This window comes from Misgurnus anguillicaudatus, chromosome 14, assembly GCF_027580225.2.
Source record: "Misgurnus anguillicaudatus chromosome 14, ASM2758022v2, whole genome shotgun sequence".
Taxonomy (NCBI): Eukaryota; Metazoa; Chordata; class Actinopteri; order Cypriniformes; family Cobitidae; genus Misgurnus; species Misgurnus anguillicaudatus.
The window spans coordinates 22,749,006-22,771,762 of NC_073350.2; the positions used below are offsets into that span (position 1 = coordinate 22,749,006).

General features: G+C 35.8%; 2 protein-coding genes across 3 annotated transcripts; one reads left to right on the plus strand and one right to left on the minus strand.

Annotated features, from left to right (window-relative positions):
* Positions 1 to 87: 87 nt before the first annotated feature.
* Positions 88 to 16,115, minus strand: st3gal8 (ST3 beta-galactoside alpha-2,3-sialyltransferase 8). Of its 2 annotated transcripts, none has more exons than XM_055184257.2 (7): positions 15,977 to 16,115; positions 9,527 to 10,235; positions 5,533 to 5,720; positions 4,480 to 4,659; positions 4,353 to 4,398; positions 4,152 to 4,271; positions 88 to 2,937 (listed from the first exon to the last, which is right to left on the minus strand). In XM_055184257.2, the coding sequence occupies exons 2-7, from the start codon at positions 9,806 to 9,808 to the stop codon at positions 2,773 to 2,775; spliced, it is 981 nt and encodes a 326-aa protein (XP_055040232.2). In that variant the 5' UTR covers positions 9,809 to 10,235; positions 15,977 to 16,115; the 3' UTR covers positions 88 to 2,772. The 2 variants fall into 2 exon arrangements, with proteins under 2 accessions (XP_055040232.2, XP_055040233.2); XM_055184258.2 differs by lacking the exon at positions 15,977 to 16,115 and adding an exon at positions 11,386 to 11,584.
* Positions 16,116 to 20,652: 4,537 nt separating this feature from the next.
* On the plus strand, positions 20,653 to 22,442 carry dynlrb1 (dynein, light chain, roadblock-type 1). Its single transcript, XM_055184260.2, has 4 exons — positions 20,653 to 20,769; positions 21,109 to 21,184; positions 21,343 to 21,510; positions 22,067 to 22,442. The coding sequence occupies exons 1-4, from the start codon at positions 20,767 to 20,769 to the stop codon at positions 22,108 to 22,110; spliced, it is 291 nt and encodes a 96-aa protein (XP_055040235.1). The 5' UTR covers positions 20,653 to 20,766; the 3' UTR covers positions 22,111 to 22,442.
* The last annotated feature ends 315 nt before the right edge of the window (positions 22,443 to 22,757 follow it).

Genomic DNA, 22,757 nt, shown 5'->3' on the forward strand with positions numbered 1-22,757 from the left:
GTTCTTAAAGGATTAATCCATTTTCTTAAAAAAAATCCAGAAAATTTACCCACCACCATGTCATCCAAAATGCCGATGTCCCTCCCCGTTCAGTCGAGAAGAAACCATGTACCTTGAGGAAAACATTACAGGATTTTTCTCATTTTAATGGACTTCAATGGACCCCAATACATCACATTAAAATTGCAGTTTCAACACAGTTTCAAAGGACTCTAAATGATACCAAACGAGGCACAAGGGTCCCATCCAGCGAAACAATGTCATTCTTGACAAGAAAAATAAAAAATATGAACTTTTAAACACAACCTATGGTGTTCCTTCGGCCCTGTGACGCGCCAGCGCGACCACACGTAAAACATCATCACGTCAAGAGGTCACGGATGATGTATCGAAACTACGCCCCAATGTTTACAAGTGAGGAGAAAGAGGACCGTTCCGACGTTGTTGTATGTCCAATGATACTAATTCATGTCTTTGTGTCAGTTTATTGTTTAAAATGGTTCCCAAATGTGCGTTTAATATATGTAACACGTGACCTTTTGACGTCATTACACAATACGTGAGGTCGCGCTGGCGCGTCACACGAACAGGGGAAGACGAGAAGTTGTGGATTAAAAGTGCGTTTTTTTTCTTCCTGCCAACAATGACAATCATTTCGCTAGATAAGACCCCCACGCCTACCTTGAGATCGTTTAGAGTCCTAAATGCAATTTAAACCACATTAAAACTGTTAAATGTTGGGGTCCATTAAAATGAAAAAAAATCCTGGAATGTTTTCCTCAAACAACACAACCTCTCCTCGACTGAACAAAGAAAGACACCAACAGTTTGGATGACATGGTGGTGAGTAAATTATCTGGATTTTTTTAAGAAAATGGACTAATCCTTTAAAGCTACTACTTAGGCATCTCTATCGTATTTATATTTGAAACATAAAATTGCATTGAGTTAATTTCTTTATGTGAGTAATAAGCAGACTGACATTACCCGTGAAATCGTACCCGACAGCTAAAATTGTATATTTTATTATTTACTTGCCCAGTAAGATTTCTTTAAACAAAAAAGTACTGATCTTTTCAATTGTAATATTTTAGTTGTGTTTTCTATGTTACTATCATTGACTTTGATGCAGTGGTGGCTCGTGACTGCTCATCCAAGGGGCGCAAATTCAAAATATGTGTTCGGGGTGTCATGTGTGCTGCCTGTATTTTTAAAATATGTTTGTTGTGTCATGTGAACCACGTGTTTTGTCAAAATAATTGCCTGCTGCACACGCGTCAAAACCGTTTATGATAAAAGAGACGCTCACATTCACAAAATACACGCAAGACACTCCCTTAACAGTAAACGGTGTCATTGCCTGTGAAAGCGTCTTTTTTTATCATAAACCCTTTAGACGCATCTGCAGCAGGCACTTATTTTGACAAGACACGTGATGCACACAGGATGCGTATAACACATATTTTGAAATTAAGAACCACACACATGACGGGCTACATACATGTTGTTACGAACTTTGCATTGAGCGCCCTCGAAAAAAGAAGTCACCGGCCCCCACTGGTTTAATGCAAAATCCATGAATTGATTGACGTATGGCAGTGAATCCAAAGCCACAATACATTCAACATAAATCACAAAACAACCACAGGCCAACGTGTGTACCATAACTCTTGGCAACAAACATGATCAAGTTTTAGCCCTGTCACAGTCCTTATAAAAGTTTACAATAATGCAAACTTGGATATAAAAGGGAAAAACCACAAAACCTTTACCACCAGTCATTTCAACTATAAAAATACAAAGATCAATCGTAATTTAAAATCACATGACGAGAAACAAGACGACAAATCAAAATGTATGAAAATGCAGCATCTGCTATATTCAGAACCGTAAATCACAAGACACTGATGTGAAATCAGAGGCAAGTCTGTTATTATATGAGTGACGGAGGGTCATTACAAGGCCACAGAGACCAGATGCCTCACTTTAGGGACGGCTTTGGTCTTAAGGTATAAAATAAACACATACATTAACATACACTAACACAATTCCCCAAAATGGAAAAACGTAATACTTAAATATCAGTTTAAAGTAAAAATAAAATCCTCCAGCATGTGTATTGGATCCTGTTAGATGATTTATAATGTCAGTTAGGGAATAACGTTAAAGTAAAAAAAGTCTTTCAGATATCCAAATGAGTGGCAACTTTTCATTTTATACTCAATGTAATAGTTGATTTTAAGGCTTTAATGCTAACGCTAGCATTTTGTAACACCACACCTACACAGCAAGCAAGTGGTGTAAATGACATCCATCATGGTCATTTAGGTGTAGACGGTTTCATTGATTAAAAAAATAATAAAAGCGATTCAGTTTTGTCATCTCATCTCGTGCAATGACAGTGTAAACACAGCGTAAGGCAAGTCACTTGATTTCAAACAGAAAGAATTAAATCTGAATTGGCTCAGATTAAGTCAGTTTGCTTACTGTTTGTTTTCATCAGTGTTCAATTCCTGATTAGGGAGGAAGACGACATCCAGCTTTGCTCCGTTAAAAGGTCAGGCACATTCTGAGTAAATGCTGTCCAAGAACAGAAGTTCATTTGGTCTTACGAATACAGCTTCACGTTTGTGGGTTTGGTTCAGTGCGGTTCACAGTGGTCAATTATAGTGGATGATCTGCATCTCTTTGGCTTCTATACCGCTGCTGTAAATCCCGGCTCTGCGTTTACATGGCTTGAGCACTACTTAGTCAATAAAGGCCACGATTACATCAGTACATTTTGATTTTGTGCTCCGCGACGAGCTTTTGGATGATCCCTCTTTCGAAATCTGCGTTGTGGACGCCAGTCTTTCGGAAGGCACCGGCATTTCTGTTGTTCTCCCAGTAGTGGTGCCAGTTTCCCAGGTTGTCTGCACCAAATCCAAACACGGACAGCTGGAGGGATTGATTGTTATGATTGGCATTTTTTAAAAAAAACATACAGTGAATATGTATGATATCATCATGTGCTGGTTGGAGTGTAAATTGTACAAGCCGGTCCTTTTCAAACATACTGATATTTTATAACAGAAAAATAACAGCCTGAGCAGGGAATTGAGAAACACCGAGAGAAAAGCACCTGGGTGATTCTCACGAAACCATTGAAACACCACGGCACTAATGATTTTAGCTTTAAAATGTGTAATATAGTAACATTAAAAAGCATCAGAATTAACACAATACTGTGTTCTACCTTGCACAATGTGTGATTTCAACATAAGAATTTATAATTGTAAATTTTATCTCATTTTCTGCTGAAATTCTCATTACCGCAATGTGTCAGGCTGTGTTTGAACATGCGTTATGTTGTAATTTAATCAAATTAACACAAAAATATTAAGAAAAAAAATAAATGGATGTTTTGCTAGACTACTTTAGATGACAGAAAAAATAATATTCATGTATAATAATAATGAAGAAAAATTAGGAAAATGATGTGTCCATGCCTGATGTTCTCATCCTCCGCAACACTTTTTGAGAACAGTTTAAGTACACATACAGAATTTTAATAAAGTTTGATTTTGAGTGACCAAGCACATGGACCAGTTACTTCAAGATGGCTACCAGGTAAGATCATTTTTTTACAGTTAATTTGAAATATTGTCTTGTCAGAATGCTTACACGACATTTTGATTATCATTACCGCAACAGATGCTTATTAAATGTTCATTTAATTCATAGAAGCATAATACTTTTATTTTAAATGCATGTGCAGAATCTCCAAATTATGTTCTTTCAGGTTTGTCATGTCATTTTGAAAATATGTCAGTGTTGATGTTTTCTGACTGTTGCGGTAATGAGATTTTTTTAGGACTAATTTTTTAAATTATGTTACAAAAAGTGTTAAATGATAAGTAAAAAGTTTTTAAATTAATGTTCCCATTTAGTCCAGACTTTGTTTTTCAATGTCTGGTGGGAAAAGGGTAAATTTAAGCAATTTTTAAATTTTCATGCTTGACGTTTTTAAAACCAAGTTTTCGTGAGAATCACCCACCTAAAGTCAATGTCACACATGTTTGGGATGTTTTACTGAGTCTACATGAAATTGTGTAATACATTAAATAATTGTTTAATATTTAACAAGGATGTAAACAAAGCCAGCCACATACCTCATCACAGATGTGCAAAGCAAATATAATGGCCATTATCCCGGTCGACGGGTATCTCCCATGATGCTCTGTCCACTTGTCATGTGTATATTTAAAGAAGGCTGGATTTACAACTAATACCTGGAGCATACACATAAAATAGCCGTTAGGCTTAACATATGTGTTTGTTTATGGATAAGCTTTATTTAGACTTAATCTAACCTTGTCCTTATCAGCTCGTACAAGGTTCTTTACTCGCATGTAGGTCCTGTTTGAGATATATAAGAATACTTAACCCTTTAAAAAACAATCACATAATGAATGTTTAGAAAAGTTTCAGCAGACGTACACTGAGATTTTCCCCGTGGACAGCGCACTGGACAACCATTGCATGTCTCGCAGTTTGAAAGGAAGAAGGACGAGATGGACACCAGGATTAAGATCAATCGCACTTTCCGGGTACATGAAATGATGAGTGGTCCGGTTTCCAACATCCTCTTCATAACCCTTTGTTACAGCTTTATTCATTCTGTGGGAAATGACAACACTTTAGTTTTTTGGAAAAATGACAAGTAAAAAATATTTATAGATATTCAGGAAACTGACCTAAATCTAAAGCATTTCCATGTTAAAATAGTTCCTCCTATTCCATTCCCACACCTTAGTTAACTTCAAATTCAAGGACCTTTCAAGGACTTTCCAGGTCCAATACCCTCAAATTCAAGGATTAAATGTTACATTGTGTTACCTTTAAAGATACATAGTTAAAGTTCCCTTTCGAGGGAACTCGCGCTGCATCACTACGGTGACACTTTGGGGACGCCTCCAAGGGTAAGTGCGTCTGAATGTGTATATCAAATTCAACCAATGGTGAGGCTTAACGACAAAGACAGTGTGACGCGGGAACTAAGAAGTATATCACTATCTGAAATATTGCCAAAGACTGAATTTCAGGGACGCAGGAAATATGGCAAGGGAGACGCAGCGCCTCGTTCCCTTCTCAGTGAACAACAGTTACATAACCCGAGACGTTTTCATGTGAAACACAACTATGCAAAAAAGCATTTCGGTATGAATCAACATTCGCATACAGAAGATATAAGCATTTAAAGCGAACAATTTAGCACGTGTGTTTAAAAAGTCTAGAATTTTTATGATATTATCCTACACTACACAGGGAATAATATGGATTTTTTTCCACAAAAAAAAAATTGATTCAAGCACTTTCAATGACCTGTATGTATATTTTCAAAAATATTTTCCCCCCAGATTCACAAACTTTCAAGGACCCGTGGGAACCCTGAGCTCAGTGTAAAGAGTTACTATCAAAACTAATTGATAACCTAAGAGACCAAACACCTATATACACCAGCATAAATGCATGTGTTGATGGTAAACCCACCGAATAACAATTGAATGAGAGTCTATCAAAGCTCCATGTTTGGAGTTTAATAGATTCCCTGAGTTTCCAACAACTGCACATCTCCGGCATTGGTCTTGCCGAGGCTTTTCATCCTCGGATGGAGGGGAGATGATCTCATACATGTCCTCTATGACTTCCTTGAATGTCCCAGTAGATGCCTGCAAAGACTGCGAAACAAAATACATTTTAAACTAAAACAGGACACGTTTTCACAAGTAAACATCTGAAAGCCCTGAAAAAAGAAATTGAGACATTTGGTTTGATGCTATCGCACAACTATGCTGTGGCACGTTATGCAAAGCCCTTAAAATATTATCCAATATTGCCCAATGGCTCTATGTGCAATGTGAATGGAAATATAATACATACCAATGTCAGGCTTATCTGAGGGCATGCTCGGTGTCATTGCCTGTGAAAGCCTGAAAGCCTTTAATTAGGCTAAATTAAACCCCACTGAAACACATGCCTGGGCTGAAGGAAGCTGCATTCAGGCTGTTGGCCTTTTTGTGCCCTTGTTCCTGAGGGAGAATTACTTTTTTTGTTTAAGGAAACCAGATAATGACTGCATCTTGGGGGGATTCACCACTGAGGGGTTTAATGATGTTTAGCAGGCAGATGGGATGATAGTAAGTGAACTTGAGAGGGCCTAGAATGAAAACACCAGCTGTTGTCTTTTCCTGGTGTGTATGTGTGGGCCAAAAGAGGAAATGATATCTGCAGCTATGATGATACTTCAAAAGCATGCCTGTGGATCCTAAGAAATCCACTGAAGACTGACAAGTGCCAACCAAACACATGTGAGCCCAAATGTGAAAACCCAGCTAAAATCAACTTTGTTTTTTTTTACATAAAATCATGCTACATAATGAACATTTTGTGAAAATATAACCTTGATATCTTCTATATTGAAAATAAAGTGAAATAAATGATTAAAATCAAACTTTGATGCTCTTAATCTCAAAATTAGATTATGAGACTCACAAATCACAAACAAATCTAACCGGCTTCCTGTGTAGCTTACACTGCCGAGAGCGTTTTCGTTGAACATTGACATTTTTTCACTTTTCTATGTTTTAACATGCTGTTTCTTGCCCTAACTGCCTGAAAGCACAAGGCTGTCTACATACTGTATATATTCGACTCATGTGCTATCAAAAACCTCATACACCTGAGAAAAAAAATTAAAATTATGAATAAGAACTGATTTTGCACTATTCTATTTTAAAGTCAATAACCAAATGAAAAAATTGTGACACCAACCATGTTAACTTCTTAAAGGGGACATTTCACAAGACTTTTTTGAGATGTCAAATAAATCTTTGTTGTACCCAGAGTATGTATGTAAAGTTTTAGCTCAAAATAGCATATAGATAGTTTATTACAACATGTTAAAAATGCCACTTTGTAGGTGTGAGCAAAAATTTGCCAATTTTGGGTGTGTCCTTTTAAATGCAAATGAGCTGGTCTTAAGGGGCGGTATTATCCCCTTCTGACATCACAAGGGGAGCCAAATTTAAATTACCTATTTTTCACATGCTTGCAGAGAATAGTTTACCAAAACTAAGTTACAGGGGTTTTTCTTTTTTTACATTTTCTATGTTGATATAACTTGAGACACAATTATAGCACTTAAACATGGAAAAGTCTGATTTTCATGATATGTCCCCTTTAAACAAATATCTGATTTCCTTTGGAAAATTGTCATGGTAGGATACTATTAGGGATGCACCGAATATTCAGCCACCGAAAATTTTCGTCCAAAAATGGCCAAAAAGAGCATTTTCGGTTTTCGGCCGAAAGACTTTTATCACCGAAACAATATGGCCGAAATGTTGTGATGACGCAAACAGAAAGCGCGACCTGCAAGTGCTTGTCTGAAGCAACATCTGCGGTGTGGACGTATTTAACTGCAAAAAGGCGCTAAAGTGAGCAGAGGCACGTGTGGTTGAATGTGTCAGACGTGATCGATCGGAACTCTTGATGTGTAAACTTTAGAGAGAGTTGTGCTAATGTGTCTCATACTGTAGTCCATTAACATACATTTGGCGAATAAAGCAATGAAAAACAACATAACGTTTTTATGTGGAGCGACTGTTTATGCTGTGCTGTTTGGGATTCGCCCTCGGTCTCTGTGTGCGTGCGCGTTTAAGGGCACTCAGTAGTGCGAGATACACGTTTCAAAACGCAAGCGAACATAAAATCTCTCTGTTATTGACAGGGCACATACAAACGAAATGATCTCCACAGTATTCTTTTTCTAATAAAAACATTTGTTTATGTCTTAAGTGTATGTATAGATTACAGTCTGTGCTTACTTGGTCTTAAAGAGACAGTAACCTTAATTAACCTACTTAAGTCTGTGTCATTAATGTTAATCAAACAACCAAAGACAAAGAGAAAATCACTTCTTTACCTCTACAAAATAATAATTATATTTAATTTATACAGTGTTATGATTCATTTAATTCGATTTCTGTACCTAATGCTAATTTCAGACCTTACTTAATGTGCAACTTTGTTTTTTTAATAAATGTTTGCAATTTCTTTATTTGTTATTAGATTTTCCCCACCCCCTTTTTTGCTAATCCGAAAAAAATTCTGATCCGTGCCTCAAAAACTGTAATGTGATCCGAACCAAGAGTTTTGTGATCCGTCACACCCCTAGTAAAGTTAGTACACAGTGATAGCCATAAATGCAATGGTAATCATTGTCATAATAATTTCTTTCGGTGTTTCGGTTTTCTGCCTTGGTTTTCTCTTTTTCGGTTTCGGCCAAGAATTTTCATTTCGGCGCATCCCTAGATACTATCATATAAACATTTTCTTGACAAGCAAAATGAGCCAAAATATTAAATCTTGAAAATTTGTGTAAAATGATTCAAAGTATTCAAATTATGCAAAATGCACTTACACAAGGTGAACATAAATGTGTGTTGGCAGTACACACCCACCCTACAGTGAAATCCCCATTACACCATCTCATTAATCACAAATTTCATTAGAATCTATTTTAGTTCTCTTGTAAATGTGATGTCACACTGACAAAACCCCCGCCCACAGCCACTGACTGACTGGTTAACTTTACCCAAAAGCTTTTCTAAATGTGTTTGTTAGCACGTTGTAGCATTAATGCAGCTAAAGATACTATAGTCCCAGATTGTATTTACAGGAATCCAATTTGTTTTTAACCGAAAGCTGTAGCTCATTTGCATTAAAAGGTAAAAACATAAACACAGCACTTTTTGCTCCCGTCCTATAACAAATGATATGTGGGGTATTTTGAGCTAAAACTTAACAGATACATTCTAGGCACACCTGATACTTTAATTACATCTTGGAAATGAATAATATAAGGGCATAATATTGTCCCTTAAGGTCTATTTTTCTTTTTTGTTTTAAAGGTGCAGTGTGTAAATTTTAGTGGCATCTAGTGGTGAGGTTGCGAACTGCAACCAACAGCTAAGTCCACTGCTCATCTATCGCTTTTGAAACACATAGAAAAGCTACAGTAGCTGCCACCGGACAAACATGTCATTGTTGGAGACAACTAAGTAAAAAAGTTTGTCCATTAAGGGCTTCTGTATGAACATAGCGGCACAAAATGGCGGCTTCCATGTAAGGGGATCCCCGTGTATTTAGATAAAAACGTCTCATTCTAAGGTAATAAACACATAACGGTTCATTATGAAAGGTCTTTATACACCCCTGATAATATAGTTTTATATATTACTTTGCATTTCTGTCAAGAGATCCTTCTAAAAATTACACACTGCACCTTTTCAGAAAACAAGACTTAACCTCTTGGGTTATACTGGTTCTCAACGTAAGATTTTTTTTATATATTTCTACTGGAAAACAAGTATTAAGAAGTATTAAGTATTAAGACATTCATTTTTTTCTATGTATTAAATTAAAAACAATCAAAACATTTCAAAAGGGGTCCTCAATGAAGTTTTTAAACATTTAAACTCACCATCCACCACTTGAGCGAGACCGGATCTATGTCAATTTCACTGCCGGTGAAGTACGGTTGCTGTTGGCGGTCGTAGTGTTTGTCAAACCATTCTGATTCACCTGTGTCCGCTATACAAGTTTCACAGCTACAGAAACGACCTCGCTTTGCAGGCTGTGACTCTGTCTGGTTCTTCATTTGTGTACTGGGCATCATTAAAGACTGACCACCAGTCCATTGGAAGGTGTAAGCAGCTATCATCAACAAAACTACACCTAGACATATGCACAGGTTTCTCCTCATCTTGGTTAAGGCAACGTTAAGCTGAATTGTCCAGAAGAAAGCAGACGGTTTGATGGAGACAGTGCAGCAACAGGAGGTGATTTCTGACTCAGATGCTCCAGCCAAATGGATTGTGGCTTTATGGTCTATGACGAACTGCTTTACAATGTAAAATGGCCTCTAATGATAGGATCTGCAAACCAGGATCATCCATTATATCCGTGTTCTCTATGTGTACATTTTTTAACCGAAAGCAACAGGTAACAAGCAGTAAAAAGTAAAATGGTGGCTGCAACAACAGTAGGTCTTGATCTCAGCACTCTGTGCGGTAAAGGAAATGACTCTGTGAACAGGCCGCTTCACTTCCTGTTTGTAGGCGTCCTTGTTTGTTTCTCATACCATGTTAGTTTAAAAGCCGAATCCCTGCTTCTGCTAAAGCTTGTTGTTCCTGAAAAACATAAACATATAAATTTTAAAACACAACATATCACAGCATCTTTTTTTAATACTTTATTTTCAAGGTTATGTTTTTTAATTAAAATTATTATATAATTATTTACAAATAAAACGCATTAAAGAATTGATTTTAGTTTTATGACCCTTAAGCTTTGAATCAGCTTGACTGAAAGATCAGGAAGTGATTCAATGATTCCTCTTTTTAATTAAGGGAGTTCATTTGTAACAGATTCATCACACTAAATCAAAACCAATAACTTGTAAGCCTGTTTATATTTTCAAAGAATGAGCTCATAAGAGTCATAATTTCCTGAATCGGACAGTGGCTGCCCTGTATGTTTGTTTTTAAGTCGTCTTGAACTATCATTAACTTGAGGAGTCAATCTGTCTCTGTTTAATGGATCTAACAAAAAGGAAGGAACCTTGTGCATAACGCTTGCTCATCAAAATATATCCAAACAATTTAAAGCCAGCCCAGTCTCACGAAATTTCGTTATATAGTTTTTTCGTGATCGTATAACGAATTCCTGTTTTCGTGTGATTATCACGTATTGGTTACTCAACTGTTTTGTCCTATTTTCTTACCATTGTCGCTTCGGTTTAGGGTTAGATGTACAAAAAATGACATCCCTAACCAAACCCAACTCTAACCCTAACGCCAGGTGACATATTAAAAAAAAAATCAGAAAAAATTGTATAAACCAATATATTAAGTGACATTCTAATGCAAACACCACATCTAACCCTAAACCAAAGCGTCAATGGTTTAAAAATAGGAAAAAGCAGTTGAGTAACCAATACGTGATAATCACACAAAAACAAGAATTCGTTATACGATCACGAAAAAACGCGAAAATTCGTGATAATAGCACGAAAAAAGAATCAAAAAAATACGTGACTATGTCACAAAACTTTGAGAGACTGGGTAGTTTAAAGCACACTGAATTTCAAAGAAAGTTGTAAAGTGCAAGAATACACAACAGTTGCCTCCAACCGATACAGCAAGAACATTTCTCTCAACGCTAAACAACTTCATAAATAAAGTGCCGCTGCGTCCAACCAATCGCGCTGATGCGTCCGCATGCGAGCCTACAGTAAATCTGTCTTTAGATTGATGAGTGTCAAATGCAGCTACTACTCACACAATCTCCATCTCGAGCTCTGAATGTGACGCAGGGCACTCGAACAGCCTGCTTGATTTCCTCAACAAGCATCCTCGGAAAAAACACTCACAACTAGGAAAAAGCTGCATGGTGTCTAGCCACAAAACCCACAGCCGAATTTACAGCACAGCAGAGTTGCGATTCAATATGTAAGGAACAGGAAGTGTTGCTAAGGCCCTGGACTTTTCTGGTCTGTGTTAGGGAGCTGTGTCTAGCGGAGCAGGAAGAAGCTGGTAATGGGGTGGGGGATGTGCCATCAGCTGACGTTCAGCTGATTTGGAAGAACCGTCTCTGCCTGCCAGACAGCTGTCTCAATACAGACCAAACAGGCCAGCTCGGCCAAAACCCACCTAGTCAGCAAGGCAACAGTATGAGCGAATCCCCACTTTCATTATTCAAAGTGAACTGTGCTAAAAATGAACCCAAGGAACTTTAAATAACAAAGCCAGAGCTGATGGAGGGAGGCACCACGGCGATCTTAATATGAAACCTTCTCTTGCACTTAAGCTGAGAAACAAGCAGTTCATTCAGAATACTAATCGGAGCAATTAGAACAGCTGTAGTGCGCTAAATACGGCAGTCGGTTCCCTAGAAGTCACTTTAGTAGTCGTATTTAAGTTAAATTAATATTTGGGCTTGTATAGTTGAAAGACGTTTCCAAAGACAACAGTGATTCTCATGAGTCAGTGTTCAAACTAACAAGAAAATGTCAGCGTTGCAATATCCTGCCAAGTCCCTGCTTCACATAGTGATTCAACCTACTCAAGAAGCCTTTTGTGGCATTTTTCTGCGTGGTCAAATTAAAATAAAATCTCTGCCACCCAAACAAACTACAAGGCTATATATGTAACAGCAGCTGTTTGTAGTTACTCATCTACCATGAAAAATAAATACTAATTCATTTGCATAGCAATATGTTACAGCCCACAGCCAATAAAACTCTCAAATTACTGAAACTAGATGCCTGCCAAACTATCCAAATTTGATTGCTCATTTAAATGCGCACTTTACTCAGCAGATTGGGTGCCTTTTCACAGGACTTTCTGCCTTAACTTATTGTGTGAGAGTTGAGGAAATTGGATTTAGTTGGGAAAACTTTATATAACCCTTTCATAGGCCAAAAATAAAGCATGCTTAAATGTACTAAAAATATACTTAAGTACATTTGTAGTTCATTGGTGTTTAAAAAGCATGCTAAATACCCAGGCCAGTCACATGAAATAACGTACCCATAGTCACATAATTTCCTTGATTCTTTTTCGTGATACTGTCACGAATTTCCGCATTTTTTCTTATCACGAATTTCTGTTTATCTGTCATTATCTGTATTGATTTCTCAACTGTTTTGTCCTATTTTCTTACCATTTTCGCTTCGGTTTAGGGTTAGATTTACATAAAATGACATCTTTACCCAAACCCAACTCTAACCCGAACGCCAGGCAACAATGTTTTAAAATTTAGAAAATATAAAAAAAGAAATCAGAAATAATAGTATAAACCAATACTCAAAGGGACATCCTATTGCAAACACCAAATCTAACCCTAAACCAAAATTGTTTGAAAATAGGAAAAAGCAGTTGAATAACCAATACGTGACAATGACACATAAACAGAAATTCGTGATACGATCACGAAAAACCGCGGAAATTCGTGACAGTATCACGAAAAAATATCAAAAAATTGTCTCTATAGGTACATAATTTTGAGTCTGGGTGGCAGCACCAGTAATACTTACAATGATTTTTAGTGTATTGAAATAAATGGTGTCTCAAAATAGCACATTTAGATGTACTAAAACATATTTTTTTGTATATTAAAGGTATAGCGGAGGATTTTCTCGAATTTGAGAAAAGAACCGCCTTCTCCACTTTTAAAAAAAATGCAATTGCACAACACTCTTGATTGACAACTAGGAGGACCAATAGTCTTGATGATCCACCCGGAAATAGAAAATCCTCCGCAATACCTTTAAGTATAAAAACAGTGTGTGCAAATAGTATCAAGACTGTAAATATCATATAAGGATTGGGACACGCACATTTTTTTGAAGAAAAATCATATTTAAGTTTCTTTGAAGTGTGCCCCTCAACTTAGAGAAAAGGAATTAAAACTATATACATAAAATTAAATGTATAAAGTCAATAAAAGTTTGTAAAAAATATAAACAATAGTAGTTAGTGTTGCCTTATTGCCACATATGTCGACTGTTACAAATAAACGTGATAACAACTAATATGAAAATAAGGGCAGGAACAATCCGCCTGGAGGTTTGCGGTAACACTCCTAACATCAAAGTTTAGCATCATTTCCCACCCAAATTGGTTTTATGATTTGCAGTAGATGGCACATCTTAAAAAAACCTTTAAGCTACACCTACAGCTACACACACCCAAACAAATTAAACAAAAATATTGACATTTTATATTTACTTCTAAAATAAGTCGATTAATAAAGAAGGCAAAACCGAAACCAAATCTGAAGAGAAACCCAATTCTAAGACTTTACATGGACACGAGCCAAAGCTTTTTAACTGGCAGAGGTGTGAGGGGCTTGTTTTACTCAATGAATGTTAAAGAGTCAAGTCATGTTAACACTACAGTGAGATTTCCAAGTGAAGTGTGAAGTAAGCAGCTGATGGCGGGGGGCTTTAAGGTTTCATGTTTCCTGTGAAGTCAACTTCATGGTTGAAGTCATGCGGTGTTCTTCTCTAGACAAAAGTGGGTGAAAAACTCCAGTCCCCCTTCCCCCAAGCATCACACCAAAATATAGCATACTTATCGCTATCTCTCTGATAGCCCGAACATCTTTCATAATCCAAAACACCAGGGCCTCTCATTTCCTTCCTATTAACAAATCTCACGTTATATGGAGAGATACGGGGGAAACCAACAAGCATTACTACATACACTGTTGAGCTAGTCCCTGTGTGAATTACTCTAGCAATCAATTCGATATTGATTCACTGATTAATAACTCATTCGAGAAAAGCGCCCCGGGTAAAAACAAAAACAAATTACTTTTACGGGATTCTTGACAGCTTCGTTTTAAAGTCACGAAAAGGTCTTCTACTGTAAGTTCCTTTGAGTTTCTTACCACATGTTTCTAGAACTAACCCTGTTGTCGAATGTGTGCCAGTGTAACTATTGCCTGTTTTGTGTTGAAACTGTGGTTGTGTTGATAACTACGGTTTCAAGAGCAACACACGTAAACCAACTTTTTTCAAGACTAATCTTGTTGTCAATTGTGTGCCAATGTAACTATGACAATTTTGTGTTGATGCTATGGTTATCTTATGCTTAACAGTTATCTATGGCACATTTAAGCTTTTTTTCCAAGAGTAACCGTGCTGTTGTTTGTGTGCCTTTGCATGCTTTGTGTTAATAACTACTTTCGACAGAAACACACAAACTAAAACTGTAAAACTTCAGCATCCACACCATGTTAAAACCAATAGTAACTATGTTGTCGATTGTGTGCCAGTGTAAATACTGCATGTTTTACGTTGATAACTATGGTTGCGTCGAGGTTTCGACAGCAACATACACCAACTAAAACTGTTATAGTTTAAGCACATTAAAACTTTTTACAAAGAGTAACCATGTTGTCGAGTGTATAACATTTTTGTGTTGATGTAACTATGGTTTGACAGTAAAACAAACACCCTAACTAAAACTAATATCTATAGCATGTTAAAAGAATTTTTGTAAATAATTTTATTTTATAAAAAAAATATTTTAATTATCTTTGTCTCTACCAACTTGAATTTTTGAATAATGAAATGATGATGGAAATATCTCGTACCAACCACAAATTTGACTAAACTATCATTAACTACCCTAAACATGCACGAGCGCTCACACACACACACACACACACACACACACAAAACCGAAAGTTATTCAAGACAAATTATGAATAAATTATAACTGATGACAATATAAAACCACATTATCAACCCATGATGCATTTGGTCACTCGACGGCTTTATCTCAAAACCTAGTGAACGACCTACCTAGGTCCAAGACGACATTTTAGGCAACAAGCAGCCAATAAACGTCTGAAACCGGACACGATACCCCAAAATGCTACTTAGTTAGGTAAGCTTGTTAGATTTTGAGTCACAGCCATGGTTTCGCAAGTGCTTAAAAGTATGTGTTTTACTTTTAAAACCCACACACAACGTACAAACTACAATAATCCCGTGAATAATGTAACAGTATGAGTTTAACAAGCAATCTAGCTTGTATCACACTTTTGGGGTTGAGCTGTTTCCATAACATCCGAGTTTAATCCTCGAGAAGAAAACGTTCGTGTCATTTTGCTCGGCTCTAACTAAATCTCATAGCGAAATACTAATTGATTTGTAACGTTAGTGAAACATGCAACTGGTTATCATTTCGATACACGAGCGAGAGGAAGAACATGAAACTTGTGAGAGTGCAGCGCAACTCCGTTAACTCGTTTTACACGGACTAACTTTTCCAAGCGTTTGATTTTACATTTGACTTGATAAAGTTAAAAAGGTTTTATATTAGCTCACGCACAGTCAGTACTAACATTAGCTACTTACCAGCTTGTACTCCTCTCAACACCGCTGACTAACAGACGACAGACCACTGTTGCATTAGCTCTGAGGAGAAATGATGTCAAGCTTACGTTTTGCGTCTGTTGCGTGTGTGTGTGTGTGTGTGTGGGTGTGTGTGCGGATGTGTGTGTGTGTGTGTGTGTGTGTGGGTGTGCGGGTGTGTGTGTGTGTGTGTGTGTGTGCGCGCGCGCGCTGCAATAAATCTTTATAACCTTTCAGTTTATCAGAAAAACTGTAAACTCTTACTATTGTAATAACGGTAATTGGCTATACATATTGCAAGCAAATAAACGTTTTCTGATAATGTAGCCTACTGTTTTACAGATAAGTCACACGTCAATTTTTATTTTTTTATATATAACCTCGTAGTGCTTAAATATGTTGGCCTAAGTAGTGCACATATAGTGTGTTTTTTTCCACATACATATAACTGCTGTATTATACTGTTATACCGTTACATGTACTACTATAGTCACCTATTTATTCCTTATTCATATTTTGAACACATTAGAATAATAATAAACCCATAAAACTATGGAACAACACAAATGTAATTTTATGGTAATTATGTTGTAACAAAGAAATACAAAAACAAACCAAAATACAAAATTTAATATTTTAGCATCTTTAGTGTATTCACCCTTTGCCTAAAATTTGCAGAAATGCTCTCTTGCGTTTTGTCAGCCAGCTTGTAGAGGTCTCACCCCAAACGCCTGTCACATCTGTGCTGGGAACTATTGGCTGTTTTTTCATTATTCAGTTCAAGTCATCAAAAAAAATTTAATACACAAACATTTTAATATGTTGGAACATAATTTTTGTCTAGTTTCAATCATTTAAACATATAGTTTCAGATTAAAAGAGTTAAAAAACATTTCAGTCCCTAAACCAGTAGTGTATATGTTATAAACATACATGCATATATAAGCAAGTTTGCCCAACATGTTGCATACTGTGATGTGGGCAGGTCTGCAAAGGGAGCTACGGGAAACGTTGAAATGTAAATCAAATCTAGCAAAAAAATAAAATAAAATAAAAATCTAATAGTCTTTATCTCCACATTTGGGATCCATCCTGATGTCTGGTTTGTGTGGTACTCTGATAGCTGTCCATTGCTTAGTCAATGCAGCAGTTTCCTGACCAGGCAATGGGGCTGTTTAGAGTGCACTGTTTACTCAAAATGAATTAGCTTGACATTAATTGACGCGATAAAGAAGCACAGTGTCCATATAAGTAGACAGAAGACCTTTGTATCCATATCAGTTCTGTCTCCTAGGCTTATTTATACAGGAGGTCATGGTGTTCTTTGATTTAGATCACATATGTAAACAAACATGTTTTGGCCAAAGCTTAATCTAGAATTTCACAAGAAATAAAACGGATTTGTGTAACCATAATTAGTATTGAACTGATCATAGTTGCACACATTATTTGTAGCCTACCGTAAGTGGATAAACAGCATTTGCATAGATAGTCAAACAAAACATACAGTCGTTGCTGACAGCTGCTGGTCAATGTGCAGATATACATTTAAACATTTGATGTTTAAATATTTATGCAGAAATGAAGAATGATTTTGATCTGCACTTCTTTGTTGAAACTTGTTTGTTTTCTTTTAGCCTTGTGAATAATGTTAAGGTATGATAATAAAAGCTTTTGCCCAAGGACTTACCACTGATAAGCAGCTGGGAACTGAGCAACAACTGGTCTGTGCTGCTTACATAGGACTCAGATAGCATAACATATAAAAACAACCTCCACATCACTTTTAAAAGTCATACAATTTGTCTACATGTTCCAGGTAAAGACATTTTAGGAAAAAAGTGTGTTTTATTGTTTTCCCAGACTTTTTAAGTCAATGTACAAGATTAAGCACAACTATGACAAAAACTTGGGCTGGGTTAAATTAACACAGAAGCTGATTTTATTTGATCTAACAATAGCTTAAACAGTCCCACATTTTGGTTTAAAACAACCCAGTTAAATTACAACTCAGTGCTTGGGTGAAAATAATAACACAGCGTTATTTTTGTATTTAGCACAAGAAGTGGTAACGTTGTTTTTCATTAGTCTCCATTTTAAAACAAGCATACATAGTTATAGTCACTGGGTCATGTTTCCTCAATCCAGTCAGCAGTCAGAAACAGCCCCCAAGTGGGAAATAGCTGGTGTCAAGTTGCATATGAGAGTTTTAAGCAAAATAAAAAATATATTGTCCAGACAGTTTTTTTCTTAAAGGGATAGTTCACACAAAATGAAAATTCTGTCATCATTTACTCACCCTCATGTTGTTACAAACCTGTATACATTTCTTTGTTCTGATGAATGCGAAGGAAGATATTTTCAAGAAAGTTTGAAGCCAAACTGTTCATGAGCCCCATTCACTTCCATAGTATTCTTTTTTCCTACTATGGAAGTGAATGGGGCTCAATAACGGCTTGGTTACAAACATTCCTCAAACTATCTTCCTTCGTGTTCATCAGAATAAAGAAATGTATAAAGTTTTGTAACAACATTAGATTGCGTACATATAACAGATTTTTTTGTTTGTGTGAACTATCCCTTTAAGATTAGGGTGCTAGCTAAGATCTTGCAAACAAACTTTTGTTAAATATTAAGATAAATCAATTTTTTTCTTTGGTGAGCGAAGGCATATAAAAAAAGGTTTTATGCAGAATACCCTTTTCACAGTCATTGTCTTTGAACATTAAATATTTACAATGACAAAGATAGGATGAAAATGATGATGAGGTTCCTGGCTTTCCAGCCACAGCAGTAAGGAAAACTTCACACAAAGCTGCTTTATAAGTGTTTTCCCCTGAGGGAACATAGCTTTGCTCACAGATATCTACATTTTACAGCTTGAAAGCGTCTGTTATGAGTCTGTTTTATGTTAAATTTCTGACTGTTATAAATAAGTGGATGCCTTGCACGATCTGTGCAATGAAATTACTTTTAAAACCTCACCTGAACTGAGTGCAAGATGCATAGTCTAGCTCCAGGCATTCAAATATTCAGATTTTCATCATATCCAGAAATGTAGTTTTAATATTGGTAACATGTGTTGTTGCATGGTTACATATTGATTGCATTACAGAAATGCGTTAAAAGCTTTAACAAGGGCCGGAAAGATATATTAACATTCTCATATGAGTAAGCGAGAAAAAAACAAGTTTTTACTGGTTTTGACACATAATATGCACATTGCGGCTTTTCAACGGCTGGGTTGCAAAAACTGGTGTATGTAAAACAGATAAATAGTTAGTTGAATTGTGCATTTATAGTATGACATTTTCGACCATTCAGAAAATCCTGCTTAGGCATATGGCAACAACCACAGACAGCTTTATTTTTTTGTTAAATTGTTGCAGACTGTCTTGGTTTTTCAACTCTGGTAGTTACTTTAAATTTCCACAAAATGTGAGCCCATCCTCATAGAACTTCATGCATGTTACTGCACACATGGAACACCTCAAAGTTTCCATGTGTAGGCTATAATGGTAGAGCTGACCTAGCAGCATTCATTAAGTGGAAAACCTGAAATTTGGAAAGGAAGTCAGTTATCTCATAAACCCACAGAGTGTCTGCTTATGTCTCTCAGATCTCATTATTTAACTGTACCATCCTTACAGTGCAGCGAGGAGGTAATACAGTTAAATACACTTAAAATTTTAATTTGTTTATGGAATATTTTACAAACATACCACATGTTTTTATTATATGTCTAGACATTGACAAAGAAAGCCAGGCAAGGGCATTGAAGAGTCCAATTGTCAAATATAATAGACGTATTATCTACTGGGTTGTTACAGTGGTACTTTTGATTCCTTCCCATACGGTAAAATGACCACAACTTGTGTAACACGCTTTCTTATATAATCAACTGGGGTAGGTGTGGCACACTAGGATTCTATCTACTCCCTAGAAAGCATGTGGGAGCATGTGCAGATTATGTGCTTATTTGGCACTTGTTTTTTCAATAAAAATAGATTATAAATTTAATTAATAATGCTTTATTAAAATTTCTCTCTCTCTCTCTCTCTCTCTCTCTCTCTCTCTCTCTCTCTCTCTCTCTCGTTGACCTAAAAAGTAAGTTTTTATTACTTAAATGTTTAAGTGCAAAATACTTTAAGTAAGAAATAATTGAAAAACTTAAGTCTTTTATGTGTTATCAATTGAATTAATTTTTTAAGTTGATCCAACTTTTCACTTTTTACAGTGCAGGTGATCTGTACAATAATTGTATTGTAAATCACAATGAAAAGCCATCTGGTATTTAACAGCTTATTATTTACTTTCTGCCTATACTGTAATCATATGATATTTCACATACACTGCTATTCAGAAATTTACAGCCACTTGAAATGTTGCTCATGTAATTAACCTTTTAGATTTAAAATGTTTAAATGTTTGAAATGCATTTTGTATAAAAATATATATTAAAAAACCCTCACTTTTTTATTTAATTATGTAGAAAAAGCTGTCAATAACAACCCAGAACAAATGACATATGGTTTAGTATCATTCAAAAAGCATCTAAGGATGGGTATTAATAACTTATATAAGGCGTTAATCTTTAGAAAACACAAGTATTTCTGTATTAAAATATAGGAGATTTAGACCAAACCTTTGAAGAGACAAAATGTGTTTCTCCTGTCCAGCAGGTGGCAGTGAAGAACAACAGCGCGTTCAAATACCACAACAGCGAACACAGCTTGTTGTGTTGTAGCTAGCAGCATCCGTCATAGTAACGAAAACACAAACTTTCCTTTACGATGGTAAGTACATTTCACCCTATTTTACCACTTGAAAATACTATAGTGTTTGTGTAATTGAAAGTGAACGTTTGTTAACTCCTCAATGTTCTGATTAAGGTTTTATGGACTTAAATTGACCTGAAAGGGCGTTGTCATACAGAATTTGGCCTTGGTTAGCATAGCTAGCTAATGGATCGAATAAATAGAATAATTCAATGCTCTACAGATTCATACTTCCAGTAACAGGCACGTATTGGGATCACAGAGCTACCGTTACGAAACGCTTATTGTCGCGTGCAGCTGGAGTTACAGATTTCTATTGTTTCACTGTTTTACATCACAGATGCATTTATTTTGCAGGCTGAGGTGGAGGAGACCCTGAAGAGAATCCAGACCCAGAAAGGAGTACAAGGAATCATCATTGTTAATGCTGAAGGTATCTGACACTAACAAAACATTTCGTAGCTGTAATTTCATGTTTTATTGTGGTTGCAAAGGACCTGTCATGAGCTTCAGATACAGTAACAAATTGGTCAAACAAAAAGTTCTTTGTAGCCCTATTGGTGTTATTTTTTGTCCTCTGTCTATTAATAGGCATCCCCATCAAAAGCACCCTTGATAACTCAAGCACAGTTCAGTATGCTGGGCATATCCACCAGCTGCTCATGAAAGCACGGAGCATAGTGAGGGACATTGATCCACAGAATGATCTCACTTTTCTGAGGGTTCGATCAAAGAAGAATGAGATCATGATTGCCCCAGGTAAAATGCAATAAGTGAACTTGTAATGCTCATATTCAGTGTGCTACCTAAATTGGTAGTTATGGTAAAACTTTCATACAACTGCATCATTTTGACTACATCTATAAAGGAAGAGTTTGGTTCCAAAACGAGGTAACTCGTTTTTTTCCCCAAAGATCTTGTTTTTGATTTTGCATTCCAATTAATATCAATCATACTGCAGTTGATATGTTTTGATTTAAGCCTTCATAACTAAAAAAAAAAAAAAATACAGCTAAGTAGCACAATAAAAACATGATAACATAAAAATAAACATGTTTTGACAAAAAAATTAAAAACATCTTGTTTTGAAACCAAACTCTTTAAATATAAAGCTTTTGTTAAAGATTAAGTGTTTGGTGGTGTTTGAGGTAATAAATTATGTTAAAAGTTTAATTGTTATACAGCAAAATAATGTTTAAAAAACAGAAAATTACTATTATGTTTTTTTCAGTTTGTTTTCTTAATACCCAAATTTGCTGCAAATGTCTGGGATGATCATAAAATCATAATTTATTTCGCTCTGTTTTATTCACAGATAAGGACTATTTCCTGATTGTCATTCAGAATCCTTCAGACTAGTGTTGAAGTTTTATTATTTCTAAACAATGGCCAAAAGTGTTTTTTGTTTTAATTTGTTCTGAAAAAGTGGCAATGTCAAAGTAACAAATTTACAATAAAGGAGTTCAGTTTACTTTAATAGAAAAGTATGTTGTTATAAATATTCTTTTCATACGGTTCTTGCTTATCATTCCAATAATTTACACTTTTTTTATTTATTGTTATCTTATATTTTCCCTTTTGCTAAATATTCAAGCTGTCCTTCATCTGTAATTATAAATATGACATTATGAATTTAATTACCTTCTTGTGACTGTTAAAAAAGGACATTAAAACTGCAATGCATTACCTTACATTTTTTGGTTGTGAATTTGATATGTAATGGAAAGATTATGTCTGTTAAATAATGTATGGTAAAAAAATTGACAGTAAACTGACAGTAGAGTGCAGAGGTCATGGGTTTGATTCTTAGGATGAACTGTGATGTAATGTAATGTCTACTGATAAACTTTATCTCTTATGTATACAAAGCAGTATATAACGCAAACTTAAATCATGCCTTTTGATTTAGATATGGGTACATAGTAGATTATCACTGTCTTTAAAAATCTTAAAAAAAAATTACAAATATGTCATGCTGAATAGATTATTATTGAATTCGAATATTT

Excerpts from the sequence above, each read along its gene's own strand:
- st3gal8 (XM_055184257.2), bottom strand. The coding sequence starts at position 9,808 with ATGAGGAGAAACCTGTGCATATGTCTAGGTGTAGTTTTGTTGATGATA. Across the intron at positions 5,721-9,526 it reads TCTCGCTCAAGTGGTGGATG|TCTTTGCAGGCATCTACTGG; the intron begins GTGAGTTTAAAT and ends TTTGTTTCGCAG. Across the intron at positions 4,399-4,479 it reads TCCACGGGGAAAATCTCAGT|GACCTACATGCGAGTAAAGA; the intron begins GTACGTCTGCTG and ends TATCTCAAACAG.
- dynlrb1 (XM_055184260.2), top strand. Across the intron at positions 21,185-21,342 it reads CATCATTGTTAATGCTGAAG|GCATCCCCATCAAAAGCACC; the intron begins GTATCTGACACT and ends GTCTATTAATAG. Across the intron at positions 21,511-22,066 it reads TGAGATCATGATTGCCCCAG|ATAAGGACTATTTCCTGATT; the intron begins GTAAAATGCAAT and ends TTTTATTCACAG.